General features: G+C 39.3%; 1 protein-coding gene across 1 annotated transcript; it reads left to right on the top strand.

The window, feature by feature from the left end:
• The first annotated feature begins 14,181 nt into the window (after positions 1-14,181).
• PRLHR (prolactin releasing hormone receptor) lies at positions 14,182-16,800 on the top strand. Its single transcript, XM_031597262.2, has 2 exons — positions 14,182-14,240; positions 15,370-16,800. Exon 2 carries the CDS (start codon positions 15,478-15,480, stop codon positions 16,534-16,536), a length of 1,059 nt encoding a protein of 352 aa, XP_031453122.2. The 5' UTR covers positions 14,182-14,240; positions 15,370-15,477; the 3' UTR covers positions 16,537-16,800.
• The last annotated feature ends 481 nt before the right edge of the window (positions 16,801-17,281 follow it).

Here is a 17,281-nt window from a genome sequence, read left to right as displayed (position 1 = left end):
AGATAATCCAAGAACTGTTATGAACAGTTTTAAATTACGAATGAGTTCAAATTCCAATGAATTGCTTAACGTGAAATCAGTGACTGTGCTGGGAAATGCATGAGTCTCATGCAGGCAGCACTTGAATAAAGAGGTTAATGAAGTGGTTTCTTACTTGGAGAGGGAAGAAGTCTTTTAAAACATATTTTGCATTAATTTCTGGCAGCATTTATAGCCATTAGCACTAACTACTCAAAACAAATCTGTATTGATTCCAGATAAAGTGCACAGAATTTTCAAAATTATTGTTTCTTTTAATCCCTGACTAAGCTGCTGGTCTTGCTAAGATGACTAATAGATGCAAGATATCTTTACTATTTAATTACAGATTATTTAACCTACTGAAGGACAAATGAGAAGTGATCACTGTATGCAGGAGTAAACACTGTAGCTGATTTTGGATGAGGCTCTTGGTACCTTATTGCAGAGCTAACACTGCCAGATAACTTCGTCTGGCTCACTGTGGTTTTTTTGACTGTCTTATACCAGGTTTTGTAGAGTCTCTGTAATTAGAAGTCAAAATTGCTGAGCTTATTCGCATTTTGGTTTCTTACTAAAGGTGCTTAATTGTTTGGAGAAGCTCTGACTAACAGGTTAATGTGTTTATTCCGCGGCATCCAGCTCCTGTGGAGAGCTCTCTATAGCAACATGGGATTGAAGATGTTTACCAGAAGTTCACCTAAGAAGACCCCAACAACAACAGTTGAGGCTCAGCTGTGGGAATATACAGCAAGAGTTTTCAAGGGGATAAAAGGAAAGATTTGTAGGTTAAAATAAGTGAACAAATGATCAAAGCTTCTGAGAGTTCCTCAAGTTACTGATTTTTCTGGTTGTTTCTTGAACATCACAAGCTTACTGCTCTGGGCAGAAATAATTAACTAATGAACGCAGGAGAGAATTGCTGAGGAAGGATTGGAATACAAAACTTGTTAAAATTTAACAATAAGTTATCTCTGTTTCGTGTAATATCTGATATGTTGATCACTTCTAATGTTAAAAGCCCAATGGTGATTTTTTCTAATTATGCAGAAGTACCAGCTGCTGCCAGCTGTAGCCTCCCGTTTTGAAGTTCAATCTATGCCTTCAGCAGTACTACAGGAGTTGTTTCATTTTCCATGTTCTGTAGTTAAATATGTCAGGCAGTCAGACACAATCCCTGCCAAAAAAACTATCACATTTTAATTATGTTGCTTTGCTTTTAAAACCTGTTGCCTGATTGATAACTTTATGGGTTTAGCGTAGGTAGCAAATTATGCACTAGAGCACAAGGAAGCAGAAACTGGGAAACAACTCATAAAGTAGTCAGGCAGTAGACTTACAGGCCTAAAAACAAGGGTCACATAATTAAAATCTGGCTTTTTTTTTTTTTTGGGGGGGGGGGGATGGAGAATGGAATATATTTAATTAGACAGACTTGTGGAAGAAAAGCCCACTGAATTTGTCTATCTGGATGTAACTGTTGGCTTAGATGAACCTAAAATGTTAGGCTCATTTGGAAAGCAATAGGAGTAGTGAAAGAATCACCTTACTGATTCTCCTCTTCCTTTTCTTCTCCCAAGAGACACTAACAAGAGATGGCTGTTAGATAATTTACCCTACTGCTGCTGTTCTTCTGTAATGCAGTTTCAATTCATTTTGTCATGGCTTACCTTGTGACTCAGAAGGCTGCAAATAATATTCAAAGGCAAGGAGCAGGAAGGTTTAGTCAGTGTTAAACTCATAGTTACTTTCCAGTATTCTCATTTTGCAATCCTAATTTGCCCCTTTCGTGTCGTTATGTGAATATCTCTCCTGTCTTTCCATGCCAAGACCTTTTAAATCTTATTTACATTCCTAGATCACATTCCTAATGAGACATGAGCTCAAACTCTGTAGAAGTATCAAAAGAGTGTATAACTCATATATAGTAATGAGTTCCCTTAACTACAGTTCTTCACTTTCCTTCTGAAATACAAAACCCTATTTTACATTTTATTGTGCCTCATTGCTGCCCAAAATTATCCTGTCACCTTATTGTTCCAAGACATTCCTATTTTTTCTTTTAAAATATCTAAATATTTTGTGGATAACCACAAATATGTTGGTAACTTCTGCATAAAATAATTATGTTTCATAATGTTAGCCAGAACGACTAAGCTTTCAATGGCAATCTTTCATTGCTTTGTGAAATCTGGCTGTATGTGTGTGTTGGCATGGAGAGGCTTCTTGAAATATTACATTATTTTTGGATTATAAAACCCAAGGAACACCTGGTCAACAAATGGGTCCAGCAATAGTAAGTCCTTCAGCTTTTTTTTTTTCTGTCAAGCATTAGCTTAACTACTAGATATTCCCAGTGCCAATCAGTCCTCACCATCTGGTGACTAAAATGGGAAGCCAAGAACAGTAGTTGTGTGCGTGGGTAATAAAGGCCATGTGTGTGAGCAAGCCTCAGTGATATAGGAGATGTAACATAGATATCTCTATGAATCCAGGCTTTGGTGTTTGGCTTTTTGTGGAACAACTTGTTAGCTCTTTGCAACAATGAGGACCCTGAGTCTTTTTGTATTGTTGTCAATGACAGAAAGTCTGTTGACTTAGTAAGTCTCCAAATGTCTCAATTATGTTTGATGACAATGCAGAAAAGTAACTCATTTTCCCCATCCAGTATCTATAAAAGTCCATCAGAAGCATGAGTGTCCCTGTATGAATCTTACAGCAAGATGGCTATTTCAGCTGCTGGAGTTAACATCCTGTTCTTCCAGCTCAGTAATTTTATACTCCCCAGTTGGAAGCTTAACACACATTCAGACCCTGAGAGTCTCAGAACTACACATATTTTTGGTTGCTGGGATAAGTCATGTTCAGCTATGTTGTTAAGGCGATATAGCAGCAAAGTTATGTCCATGATATATGGCTTTGAAAGGGCTGTCAAGTCCATGAAATGAACTGTGGGGAAATCTAGGTGGATTCTTTTGCCCTCCACACTGCACCAAATATGTACTTCCAGCTGAGCCTTCCAGATCTTCTTGTTCAGTTTATGAACATGGTGTTGGACTTCGTAAAGACTGATGCTTCAATGGCTTGGATGTATCTTTTGTCAAGATAAGAATGTTTAGAGATCCAGCACTTTGTATTTCAGTCTCTCAAAGCTTTGTTTCACCTTTAACAAATGAGCAAATGCTTGCAATTGTCTCCTCCGCAACCTGTCAAGGTGAAGCAAGTTTTTCAGTCAGTCAGAATTTCTGCGATCTTTTTGCTGTCTTGTTTCTTCCTCACTGCTTCTGCAGCATTTCTGTAGCCCTCAAGTAGTGTGTAATTTCAGTCTTGTGAAACAGGTCTCTGTGTTGCAACCAATCAGCTAAACTGGAGGTAGACAACTACTGCTGTAAGTGGCAGAAAATAGAGTAACTCCAAGTGCAGTAAGTGTTTCAAATGGCTTAAAAATTGCTTTATTATGAATTATAAGCTACTTATGCTGTCTTGATAATGGGAACATCATCTACTGTGATTCATTGTAGTCAAGCAGCATTAACTTCAGGGAGAAATGGTACAAAAAGAAAACTGCTCCCTTAGTAATGGTTTATTTTTTTTTCGGACAAGTACTGGAACCATACTAAATTATTTTACTTTGCTCATTCAGATCCGTCCTACTAGATCCTTTGATGTAGAATTTATGTAATTTGTAGTAAAAAGGTAAGTTTTAAGGTGTCTTAGTAACTAAGGCAAGGAGCATTGTGTCTTAATCACATTGATGCACCTTAACAGCTCTAAAACTGATTAACAGAATAGAAACAACAGCAGCAAAAACTAGAAATGGCAGAAAAATCTCATATTTTCACAATCTGTGGAGTCTTTGTAAGTGTGAAACAACTACATTGGATCAGTGGGTGTCCTTTCTGTAAGAGACTTGTAAATTTGGATACTCAACCCTCATGCAAAGTAAACGGATTTTCAGAGCATATTAAGCTGTTCCACTGCTGACAGCTTGGAAATTGGAAGCTTCTGTACCTTACACGGGTACTGAAAATGTTTCCTAGAAGACACCAAACGCAACGCTTCCCAGTGAGTACCAGGGGAATGATGGCTTGATTAGGCAGATCCAGCCTTTGACTCTTGTTTTTCAGGTTACTCAGAATGTCTGTAGGCACAGAATGAACATTGAGTTTTGACGATTTTGTCCTTATTTTATGTATTATAGAAGGATGCTTTTATACCGCTGGCTTTGAATCAAAAGAAAGAGGACTTGAATGATAACCAAAGCCTAACCCCCCTGGCTCCTTTGTAAAGACTGGGAAAGAGAAAGAGCAAAGGAGAGGAAAAGAGAGATTTCTCCTGTCAGTGATCCATAAGATTAACTCAGCCCCTTTTAAACCAGCCTCTGAGTCTCATGTTCCACTGACCTCACAGGAAGCTCTGGGAGATATATGTCACTAGGCTAAATTTAGTCCTTGTGAATACCTTCCTCTGCCACAGACTATCACACAGTATTAATTGAGAATCTATTTTAGCAGGAAATTCTCTCATTATGAAGCATGAATGCTGAGAGGGCAGTACAAATTACCTTTTTTTTTTTGGATGTGTTCAAATTCAATCAGATCAGTATGGCACACGGTGCCATTTAATTTAAATTGAATTAATCAGTAGGTTATATTAGCCTCATCATTTTGACACAGTATTGGTAAAAATCTTGCCCTGTAGAAATCAGTGGCAAAGCTCTTGGACTTTATGTCAAGATAACATCATGACAATAGCTCTTCTTCAAAATTAATGCAGCAAAATAAATTTCTTCTCTCCTCCTTTCTCATTCATCAAATTCTGACCTATTGCCATTTGGACAAACATCCTCTGACTTCTGTTTTCATTTACAGAGCAAAGATATCGCAGGGGTTAGTAATGTAGGTTTAAGACCTCTCTCTCTTTTCCTTTATTTTTGCTGTTGAGCAAGTTGCTTAGTAACTTCACATTTCTGTTAATCTTTTGCAAATTGAGGCACAGCAGAATGTGCTCTGAAGATAAATATTTCAAACTTGAGGGACTCAGTTTCTCCATGGACCACATTCAAATGTAGGGAAAAAACACTGAATTATTGTGTTTCAACCATTTAATTTTTTTTTTTTCTTTGCATACCTGCTCTCTTATATGTGTTGCTTTGCTTTTCTGATTCCCCAAGCAAAAGAATTCATCTATCTGTCAACAGTGTCCTGGGAATGAGTCCACAAGACTGCTTCAAGGTGACCATGCAAAGAGGCATAATCTCTGGCAGCGGCATAGTTAGGTCTCTCCTTGGCACTTGGCCCAAAGGATCAAGTGTTTCTATCAGCAGAGGACAAGTCTCTGATCAGGTAGGGTGCGTTAAGTGAGCAGAATAATGGTTTGGCCTGAACATTTAGCTAACTGAACAAGCCATGAGAAGCTGCTGCACTGGTTGTGAGAAGATGCTGAACGTAACTGAGCAAGGAGCTGACGAAAGTTACAAACAATCCAGGAGGATTGGCCAGCTCACAGGTGGTGAGAGGGAAGTTAAGTGAAAGATATCCAGTGTGCACCACTAACTGGAGGACTCTTTCCTAAGACATGCATTTTCATTTAAAGCTAATGCATGATTAGTAATAATGATGAGGACAGACTTGGGTTCAGAGAGCTAAAGTCTAGCCTTGCTGGAGCTGAAGTTTGCAATTGATTGGTAAATAAATGGGCAGAATTCTATCTCGATAACTTGAACAAATATATTAAGGAAATGAGATGATCACAAAGGATCTTAGGGAAAATAAATTCAGCTTTACTTATCCATATGAGTTAACTTCAGTCATGGAGAGGAGTCTGTATGGGAGGATTTAGGCATCCCGTGGTCTTTTATTTATGAGATCTGTAGTGTCTTTTATATTACCTTATAATTTCCATTTTGCCTCAGGTCAAATGCAGATTTCTATAGTGCTCAAAGAACTAATAGTTCTTTGAGTGGGAAATACTGGGAAAAGTTTCTTTCCAGATTAATCAGAGGTGGTCTCACGCTAGAGACTGTTTATTTTATATATGTGAAACTATGTCTGTAGAACTTTTCTGTTCTCATTTTCCCTTTTCAGCGTGCTTTAATTATTTCTGATTTTGTGCCTGCAATTTTGCCATATGCTTGTAAATCACAGAAGAAATATTTTAGGAATTATTTTGGGAAAAACATAAATAATTGGAACGTTCACTTTACTTGTTTATACCTGGGCTTTTTAAAAGTTCTTGTAATTTTGATTACATTATCATAACATGTACTGCATAGTCTGACAGTATTGATACATAGAGCTATAGCTAGGCATTTTGTAAGTACTATATTTATTTTAATGGGAAGGTATTATTTTTTAAATATGCTTTCAGAGATAAAAAGAAAATTCTCTGAACAGAAATTTGGCTCCACTGAATAGTCTTTCAAAAAGGAGTGACTGGATAGTGATGTGTGTACCCTTTTTTACTTGTATAACATTGAAAGCCTTAGAAATTTTAGCATCATTCATGTTAACACATCAAAGTATTGCTGGTTGAACTCAAATCTCTCTGAAATGCTAATCTGCACCCTTAGCCGTAGTGGAATGAACATACAGATGGTTCTTCTAATTATTTGGAAAAAGAAAGGGGAATGATTTCCTTTAATGATTTCCCCTTCTTTCCGAACTGAAAGCAGTTCCAGCTCTTCTCTCCACCTAATTGGATGATTAAAAGATGCCTTTGTCTGGCTTTCAGCTATTGAGTTTTCACTGTAATTTGTTAAAACTTTTCGTCATGAAGCAAGGTGTGAACCCCAGGCTATGGAGGTTTGGTTCCTGAGTGTTTAAAGCCAGAAGTAGGGGATACTTTTCTCATCCCATGTTATTGCACTGATAGTGAAGATGGGATTTTTAGTGTTGAAATAGGAGAATGAGTCTTAGATGCACAAAGTCATTGAACTGGCATGGACCCCAGGTGTTTAGGCTCCAGGCTCAAAGTAATTCAGTTTTTCTGAGAATGAAAATGAAAGAATTTGTAGAGACATTGAGTTCGCTGCTGCTTTGTGGGGTAAAAAGTGCCCAGAGGAACTAGAGGAAAATAGCCTATATAATAGACCATATTATAGTCCATTTCAAGCATTTTACTTTTCGCTATGGGTAGACCAAGGCTTGAGGCTTTACAAGAACTGTCCTGAAAAATGAGACCTGATCACCAGTCTGTTTGCACACTGCTTATCTGCCTCTGGATTGCAGTGGTGCAGATACTCTGAAATCTCTTTTCCTTGCAGGATTGCATTCAGGGGTGACCTCCAGATAGGAGTGTCTGTGCCAGATGTTGAAAAACTTGAGGGATAAGCCTCTTGCTGTTCATATAGTGCTACCGGAGGAACGTCTCTGTCTTGCCTAGCAACACAGCTAAACTGACAGGGCTGGCTGAAAGGGGGCTGTGGCTCTGGGAACCCACATCACACTGCCTCTACCTGCCTTCAGTATTTGTAGCCTGGTTATAAGTATGTTGCCTTATTTCAGCCTTTGAGCAATAAGAGCAGGAAGGATTTGTCTTGATTTCTTCTGTCTTGCGATTCCAATATTGAGTAGACATTTATCTCTCTTTTGAGATAACCTTAGCCTTGCATTGAAAACTGCATGCCAGTGTCAGTGACACTGCACAACTCCTCCAAGTATTTCCTGTTATTCAGCAAGAGAACCTTTATTTCAGGATTTAATAGCATTTTATAAAATACTGTTGGAGGTGCCTATAAGTATTTTTGAATTCAAATACTTAGTTAAAAATAGCCTAAATAAATATATTTACTTCATCTACTGCATTTCCTCTGAGCTTTGACATGCACATCTCAATTGCTCTCTATCAGTAATGTATTCTGTTCCATTTTTGAGCAACTCCAGTTCTATGCAGATACTGAAGAGAATGGGACTTGGGTTCTTGACTGTAAAAAGACTATACCAGTGCTCAGAGAGACTTATTTTGTGGTCAGAAATCAATGTGGTTCTTTTTCCTCTTCATTTCCTAGTAACCAGAATATTGTATAACTTGTTTGCTAAGTAAAACTCTAATGAGGCTCAAAAGCTTCTTTGCCCCTTGGAAACAGCTACTTTTGCCTATTAAAACTAAAAATAGGAACCATTATTGATGTAGGATAGATTTTTGGATTTGTTGAAAACGTAATCCTGTAGGCATCTTTAGAAAAACTTTGGAGGAGTTTGCTGTGTATTTTGAATCTAGGCTTTAGCAATGCTGGAAAAGAAATAGGGGAAGGAAAAAAATGGTTCATTAGAAATTAGAAATTCTCTTGTTCCTCTGGAGTGATACTTAATAAAATAACAGGGAACAGTGATTTGACTAGATAGGATAATCTTTGTCAGTTCTAACATCAAATCAGTACTGCTGTAGGGTAAAAATTATCTATCCTCAGCTTCATCCTCTCTAGTGTGGGGCATGACAGAAAGAATTGCTATCAGAAAGACGTTCATTATTATGTATAAAATGCTGTGAGATTCTTGGCTTGTTAAATTTGCAGATATTGAACTGTCTTCTGTTTGGAAAGATCTTGTTTTTTTTTTCATAACATGTCACTCTGAACACCCAGAGCCATTCTAGACCAATGGGGGTACACAAGTCCAGTGTAGCACATAATTTCACTTGTACTCTATTGAGGATATGGGTTTTTTGTTTTGTTGTGTTTTTTTTTTTTTTTTTTTTTTCATTGTAAAGAATAAAACGTGTTTAAAAAAAAAAAAAAAAAAAAAAAAGGTAAGAAATATAAACATCCGGTGCATGCTAGACCTCGTAGATTTTGTCCAAGTTCTCCTAATGTGCTCTATAATATCAGAAAATACTGCACTTGAGTTGTGACTGCCCATGTACTGGAAAATGTTCTATTTAATTTTTCTTTCATTTTGAAATGTCATCTCACTCTAAATGGGACTGTGCTGAAAACATACAGAAGACTTCATTAGAAATGTCTGCAGGCTTTTTCTTAGCCAAATATCTCTTTTCCTTCTTTTCTTTAGACTTGAGCTTGTGGAAAAGAGCAGAAAGGTTTATTTCCAAATAGTATTCTTGTGGTATGGTGTTACTATGCAACCATAATCAAACCACATGTAAGTCCTCCAGATAAACCTTTAATATAAAGAGCTTTCAAAGCTCCAGGTCAGATTGCTGCTAATGGGATAATTAATTAATTGGAAAATTGGTTTTATTACTTTGTATAAACAGCTAAGGGCACTTGGAATGGTGTTTGTATTCGGGGTTTTTTCCTTTTCTTCTCGAAAAATACTAATTGAACTCGTTTCCCCATGAAAACAGCATGTGGAAATGGCAGTGTGGTCACTGCGGAACACCAGGCATCGGTTTTGGTTTTGCTCTTGCCCATCACTCCTTATCAGGGTAGCGCTGGGAGGACGCAGCTCCGGGTCGGAGCGCTGTCCGTGGTGCTGAAGCTCCGCTCCGTCTCCTCTCCCCCGGTAGATAGATGCCCTTTGAAAGGCGTTCAGCCCAAAACAGAAAGGGGGAGCAGAGAGGCAGAGCTTCTCCACGGTACTGTAGAGAAGTGTTTGTGGCCAGGAAATGACTGTTGGCTTTTTTTGTCAGTTCTCTTCTTCACTAGGGCACGGCTGTGCACATGCCCCTGGGGGGTGTATAGTGAACCTGACTCCTGGTTGTTTATGCCTGCAGGGAACGTTTATAACCCTAAGTTTCTCCAGGGCTCAACGTTCAGTCTGCAGGTGTTTCTGGGAGTTAATTCCCACAGCCTGTCCTAACTTGGGGCATGTATTTGTATTGCATATCCCTCTAGTGCTTGTAAGAGGAGGAGAAACGTTAGTTTTTCTTGGGGGCTGAGTAGGAATTGTTGGATCTGATGGATATGCAAATCTGCTTCCATACTTTCCGGTTTAATCCTGCTTTGTAACTGAGACCCTTGATTTCTGTGGGGTTTTTATAGAGGGATCTGTTATACAAATATTAAACTCTGTTGAACTCAATCCAGACAAGTGAGAGGTGGTCACAGTTTCTCACCTAGTCCCCACTTTTCTGTAAAATTCTGCTTTAGTATGGTCAGCTAAAAAATTCAGCTTGCATAATTCTTGAATCACCATGGAGTTTAGCCTTCTTTTCCTGTGTTGAGAAATTAAAAAAAAATCCAGCACCCTAACATAAACAAACAACAACAAAAATGGGTTAGCTTCTTAGCTTCTTTCTTGATCATTAATTCCTGAATGGTTTTGGCTGACAAAGAAAATCATAAGAGGGTGTGAAAGTGAGGGAATGAAGTTTTGTTTGTATCAAGTGGCTGGGTAGGAATCTGCAGTAGAAAGCAAGAGCAGAGAAAGAATTGGTGATTGCACTGATAAAATACTTTGGGGCTTAAATCTTTTTATGGAGTGACTCTGCTGACCCTGTCGTTCTCCTCATATGCCTTGAACAGAGGTCAAGATCAGCAACGGTGAAAGTTCTTCTGGCAAATGTTTAAGTGCAGCTCTAGTTTGTGCACTAGTACCTGTGCTGCTCAATCTTCCCATCAAAAAACCACAAATAATACTGAAAACATTTTAGGACTTTGTCTTACTTGTGTCCGTATGTGTAAGTGTGCATGTGTAGAAATTTTAATACTATCTTTTGAACTTTATCAATGGAAATACTGTTAGTGGCGTTATTTTCAAGGAAGAGTGACTGAAGTTCAAAGTCTAAAACTGTACTAATGTATGCTGGATGGCATCTTCTGAAGCCCAAACCCCATGCAGGCAATCGTATCACATAATAAATGATTCAAGCTGTCTGTTAAAAATAGGTGTTTTGTTCCCCATAAACACTGTTTGTTCCAAAAGTCAGCATTTCTAAAGGGTATTTTTTTGCCCTACCTCTTAGAAGTGTTCTACTTTTCATCCTAAATTTGTCTGTGGTGAATTTGTCCTTTCATTCATATTGTTCCCTAGCTAAAATACCTCTTCACCTGCTCTAGAGTTTACCATCCTCCCCTGTGTTTTTAAATAATACAACATTCTGCTCTAATGAATAGACACTCACAACAGGAAAATTGTCCAGAAATTGATGCAATGTAGAGACAAATTCACCCTGGAATCTTTCACAAAGTCATAGATTTTCTTTTTCTTGCACTTCCAAATTATTTGATTGCTTCTTTGTAGAGAAAATTCTCCTTCCTAAGCCACAGTGAAAATGTTTATTACCAGGTGACCTCAATCCTGACTTTTATGACAAGTTTTTCCTCTGTAATACTATCAAACTTCTTTACCTTCATGGTTTCAGAGATTCTTTGTGTAATATTACAGTAACCCTATTACAGTAACCCTTCATAATACCTCTGTTTCCAAATTTGCTGGTGCTAGCTTGCTTTTCATGCTAGCATAATAAAAAAAGCTATCAAGGTTATTAAACTGCAAGCAAAGTTCTTAGTGGGCATAAATGATTACTGCCTTCTAGACCGAATCCTTTATCAATGTTGTTGTTCTTTGTCTACTTAGGAAAATTTTCATTTCCTCTGGTATGGCTGACAGTTCCTCATATGCTAAATCATACGTGTTATATAAGTTAAATTGAGAGGAACTGCTGTATGTCCTAACAAATAAGCAAATAAAATGAATTTAATAGCTCATAGATGGAAGGCTAACTTGGCAAGAACTTCCTTTTGGACCCTTTTCAAGCACAGAAAAATAGCAGGGACAAACAAAAAAGCTGCAAGTGAGTCAAACAGGCCCCTTAGCTGTAAACACTCTTTTTAGAGTTTGTGACATCTCAGCCCACAATGAAGGCAGACAATGTGTTTAGTTGACTAAATGAGAGTTGGAAGTACAAGCAGCCCTGTCTTGAAATTATTTGACGCGCACCCTTGTTGTTCTCTCACTGATCATAAGAAATTGGCAAAGGAGCCTTTGTCTCTGCTTCCGTCAATGCTGGCAAAATTTTATTGTAGACTCAGCAAGAATTACCTGCTCTGCTCTCTACCAGACACGTCTGGAAGATATGAAAGACTTTATCAAGGAGTTCTGTGATAACAAATAATATTTATTTATTTATATGTCTCCTTATTACAGAAAGAGACACATATCAACTGACACATGTAAATGAGGATCAAATGACAGAAGAAATCTTTTGGAAGTCTGTAAAGCTGAAGTAGCAGAAGAGGACCTCCTAACTTAAGAAGGACCATTAATTTTGCCAGTGTAGCTGCTAGGACCAGACCTCATGTTTGAATGCTGTTTCATCCATGAACTGTGAGGGTGATTAAGCATGCACATACAGAGCAGCTTCAGCGCTTTAAGGCGGTTATCACTTTATGAAAGCTAACAATGTTCCTGCTCTGTGTCCGTACAGAGCTGGACAGATTACTGTGAGAGTTCATGGAAGCGCAGCTGTGAAACGTTTCTGTGAAGATTTTTTGGTCTGCCTTCAGATCACACATTTTCTTTTGACTCCAGGAAAACACGGGTTTCGATTAGACACCGGTCAGCATCCATATGAGTGACACTCTCATACACTTGGAATGGCAAAACAGTTCTAATGAGACACTTTGCAGTTTCTGTGACCTTTTCCCTTTAAGCATATTCTGTGTGAAATAGACTTACACGCCTTTCATGAAGGACTCTGCCATCTAATCTTAGAAATTCTAGACAAGATTAATATTTGCAGTTTTGCAAGGAGGAAAGAGGATTTCTTTGGGTTGAAATGCTGAAATACTTTTTCCTTTCAGCCCCCTAGTAAATATTATCTTTCCAGGTCTTGGCTTTAGAATACAGCTGAACTGTGGAAACTTTCTGCCTGAAGCCAAAACAAACAGAAAATCATTAACAGAAATAAGATAGGAGCCTTCAAACAGAGAATGAACCAGTTACTGGCTTCAGAGGTGAAGGAAATACATGTAAAGATCAGAGAAAATGCATGAAAGTTGCATTCTACACCTTGAAATAAAAGAACATTTAAACTTGCTTACAGGTTTCTGTGACTTGAACATTAAGGTGATCTTGAAGGCTACTTTACATATTTTGTTTGATTTCTATTCTCGCATAGCAAAGCATAAACCTTTTTCTCATAGGAATGCAATGAGGATATTCACTGGATTTGCTCTGCAGCTTTTCAGAAAAAAAAGTTAGTTAAAAATGTGTTTTTCGAGTACTACGTGGGCACTGACATTATTGTGAGTCTTCTTTCCTAGCATAAGCATCAAAACTCCAGTAGGATGTGGGCAGTATGCAGTGTATTTACAAATGCTCACTGTTCATTTTTCTATGTGTTTTGGCTTGTATTAGAGACCCAGTCCAAAGCCTGCAGAAATGAGCTAGAAGGCTCAGTTTGACCTCAGTAGGACTGAGATCAGTTTTCTCCCACACTAAGTGAAACAAATTTATGAGTGTAAGGAAACAGTTTTGCAGCATTCTGCTTTTATAAGAAAATAGTATGGTCACAGGGGATGGTGAAAGCAGTAGGATTCCTCTTTGGAATCATTACCCTCAAGTTCTCCTGTTATTCTGGGTTGGACTATGTAGAGACAGATAGGTTCTGTATTCCTCTGGGTTCCATCTAGCTCAGATACATGAGATTGGACTCCAAAGTGGGATATAGCATCCCATTTTTTTTTATGGGTCATAGGTAGGTCACAATGTCCATGAAGTGAAGGATGGTACTTCTGAGCACCTCAGTTACACACTTGCTCTCCCCTCAGGCTGGAATAATGCCTGTATTCCAGTCCATAGCATAATCTAATCATAAATGTAGTTGCAAAATCTGCACTTATTGGTTTGAAATGCCCATCCATCAATAAGTATTTGTGGCAGAATGGCTCGGGTCTGAGCAAAGGCTAAACAAGATTAACTCCTCTTTAAGAATAGAGACAGGATTATGACACACTTGAAATCTAAATTTTTGGTTTGTGTAATCACTCCTCCCATCATATTGAGAGAATAAAACCTCATAGAAAACACTAGGTTAGTATTTTCTTGAGTAGTCAAAGACATTAGGATATAAACTGCCTGCTGTAGTTGTGTCTAAATCCCCTCAGTGCCTTGCAAAACCTTGCAATGTTCTCTGCTTTGAAGTATTCAAAAGCTATTAGGCTGCTCCTTTATCCTTTTATACTATTTTATTATTTTTCAAAAGTATCTCTAGTAGATGTAAATAGAAACAGTGGAGTTTCACTGTTTTTTTTTTCCACCAGCAGAGGTCCTGGTCCCAAAGTGGTTGAAATGGAGGGGAGTAAAGGGAGAATTAGCAGAGTAAGTAAGAGTCTGATGCTGATGTTTGTGTGCTCTCTGCACACCTATCCTATCATTTGTTTTCTATTGCCTGAACCACACCAAACAAATGTGCTGTTTTAGAGAATGGTTTGCATTTGCTGTTTAGTGCGGAAAAGGTTAGTATCTTCTTAAGGTTAATGCCTAATGAAGGAACACCCCAAATATATTTGTGCAGCTGCAATTTTAGAGACCATTTCTTGTAATTCACTACAGGTGAGCCATTACAGCTATGCTGCTTGCGTGCTGTTATTTCCTTTGAGATCTTTGCATGTTTTTACTCTTAAAGATATGTAAACCCCACTGAAAATACTCACCAGCGATGAGCAAACATTTTAACCTCGTTAGAAAATAAGATTCTTTCTGTTCCATGCACAATGCTCGACATAACTCCATTCACCAGGTGCGTAGCTGAGTCCCTCTAGTGGTGTAAGCATTCATCTGATGCCTGCATGTCATCAGAATTCCATTTTACGGTCACTTTATAGCAGCAAATTTACAGGTAGCTTTTTCGGGTGCTCTGAGGACTGTGACAAAGTGGATCTGGGATTAGATGCTGTGTAGGCTCGTGTTAATGAATGCAAATTTAATTTTAGGTGGGAAGGGCAAGTACAAACATACTGCAAAGAGAAGGGAATTCTTGAAAGTATATTCAAGAACTAATTACTATCAGTAAGACACACGCAAAGAGCAACGTAATGCTCAGGGCAGCCAATAGGGATAAAAGCTTATAGACAAATCTGTCATGACCTAGTAGTGAAGACTGTTTAAAAACACTGATCTCCCACTTAGCTTGTAAATGCGCATCACTCTCTTTCTCACTCATATATTCTCTCTCTCTCTAACACACACACACACACACGCTCTTGGATTTGCAGAAGCCAGACATCTAGGGCACTTCTTGGCATCCACAGGAAAATCACATGGGATTAGAAAAACACTGCAGTAAGTACTCCCTGCATTAAATGTTTATTAAGTGGCATGCTGTCAAAACCTAGATTTAATGGTAAATACAGGAGGACTTTAATGGAAATTGGCTGTATTTGATTTTTCCTAGGAACTGCTGAAAGCTGCCTCTCGAGGATTACAACTTCACCTTTTGCTTTTACAGATGCTTGTTTACTATCCATGTGGCAACCTCTGCACAGCCAGTAATCCATTCATTATCCTCACTGATTGAGTGCGAGAGCAGTGCAGTGGTAACTACTTCACTTAGCTGATGGCAGACGACAAAAGGAGGGAAATGATGAATTCGGACAATTTAACCTCCCAGAGCTTCCTCTCTGCAATTCATAGCAACACCAGCAATTTATTCTCAGGGCTCCAGTTTGTTCAGTCCTTCAAGCCACTCATCATCCCCTGCTACTCCCTAGTAGTTTTTATTGGTGTCATTGGGAATTATCTTCTTATTTATGTCATCTGCAAAACGAAAAAAATGCACAACGTGACCAACTTTCTGGTAGGCAATCTGGCTTTCTCAGACATGCTCATGTGTGCAACCTGCGTGCCCCTGACACTCGCGTATGCCTTTGAGCCCAGAGGATGGGTGTACGGACGTTTCATGTGCTACTTTGTGTTCCTGATGCAACCCGTCACAGTCTTTGTGTCTGTCTTCACCTTGACTGTCATAGCTGTGGATAGGTACTATGCCATGGTGTACCCATTCCGGAGGAGGCTCACTATCCCTGTTTGTGCCTATATCCTGGCTGCCATTTGGCTGCTGAGCTGCACCTTGGCTGCCCCAGCTTTGGTCCACACTTATCATGCAGAATTCCCAGAGTTGGACTTCTCCATCTGCGAGGAGTTTTGGTTCCATATGAAAAGAGATCGCTTGGCTTATGCTTACAGCACTCTCATCATCACCTACGTGCTGCCTTTGGCTGTCATCTCCCTGTCCTACCTGCGAATCTCAGTCAAGCTGAAAAACCGAGTGGTCCCAGGCAACATCACCCAGGGCCAAGCTGAATGGGACCGGGCAAGAAGGAGAAAGACTTTTCGCTTGCTTGTCTTGGTTGTGGTAGCCTTTGGAGTCTGTTGGCTGCCTCTGCACATCTTCAACATGATAAAGGATATAGATATCAGTTTAATTGACAAGCAGTACTTCAATTTCATCCAGCTGCTGTGTCACTGCTTTGCCATGATGTCTGCTTGCACCAATGCCTTCCTCTACGCCTGGCTCCATGACAGCTTTAGGGGGGAGCTGAAGAAAATGTTTGCCTGGAGAAAGAAGAAAATTGGACCCGCTACAAATTGCATTATGGCCAGTGTGGTGCTGTAAACACAAGAGCTGGTGGGAGTGCACTTCCTGCAACACTGTAAGTCATTTCCACTTTTAATCAGTTCTGGTTGCTAATGAGTGGGGGCTCAGTCATAACACCACATGTCCCATGGGTGACTTCCCCAGCACTTCCAGCGCTACTGGAGGAGGCGAGGTGGAGATCATATCCCCAGATGCCTTTTTTCTTTGATGGGAGCTAGAGGCCATGGAGATCTTGGAACTAAATATCCCCTTGTGTAAACTGCAGGGATCCTTCCTATCTCATTTTTAATGTCGCTGGCAGCATAGATGTGGAAACAGGGAGAAGCAGTGATGAATACAAGATCTGGATATGCCAGTGAGGCAATTAAATCTTTGGATTGGGTGAAAGTTAAGTCTGTTTATCTACCCAGAATACAGTCCCTAGTATAAGTTTCACAGTAAAAGACTCACAGTATTCCTGTAGATCTCCTCCATTAAGGCTATGATGAAGAACAGCCTCAGCTCTCTGAAGTGTCCTTTGTGCAGAGCTGACACTGTGATCAGGGATAAGGGCTGCTGGGAGCATTGCTGTGAGATCCTGTGGCTGCTGTGTCTTGGGAGCTGTATCACAGCATATAGTGAGATGAGCTGCACTGCTGCGAGAGGGCAAACAAGGCAGGAGTGAAGCTGTTTGGTGAGGCATGGCTGATGCACAGTGACCGACAGCCGATTAGCAGTCATCTGGTAAATTTGCTGATGGTGCCATCAAGGGTGGTCAGGCTGG

Source organism: Phasianus colchicus, chromosome 8 (assembly GCF_987193195.1).
Source record: "Phasianus colchicus chromosome 8, bPhaCol1.hap1.1, whole genome shotgun sequence".
Lineage (NCBI taxonomy): Eukaryota > Metazoa > Chordata > Aves > Galliformes > Phasianidae > Phasianus > Phasianus colchicus.
The sequence above is the reverse complement of the archived record's forward strand: the minus strand, read 5'-3'. Positions and strand labels throughout refer to the sequence as shown.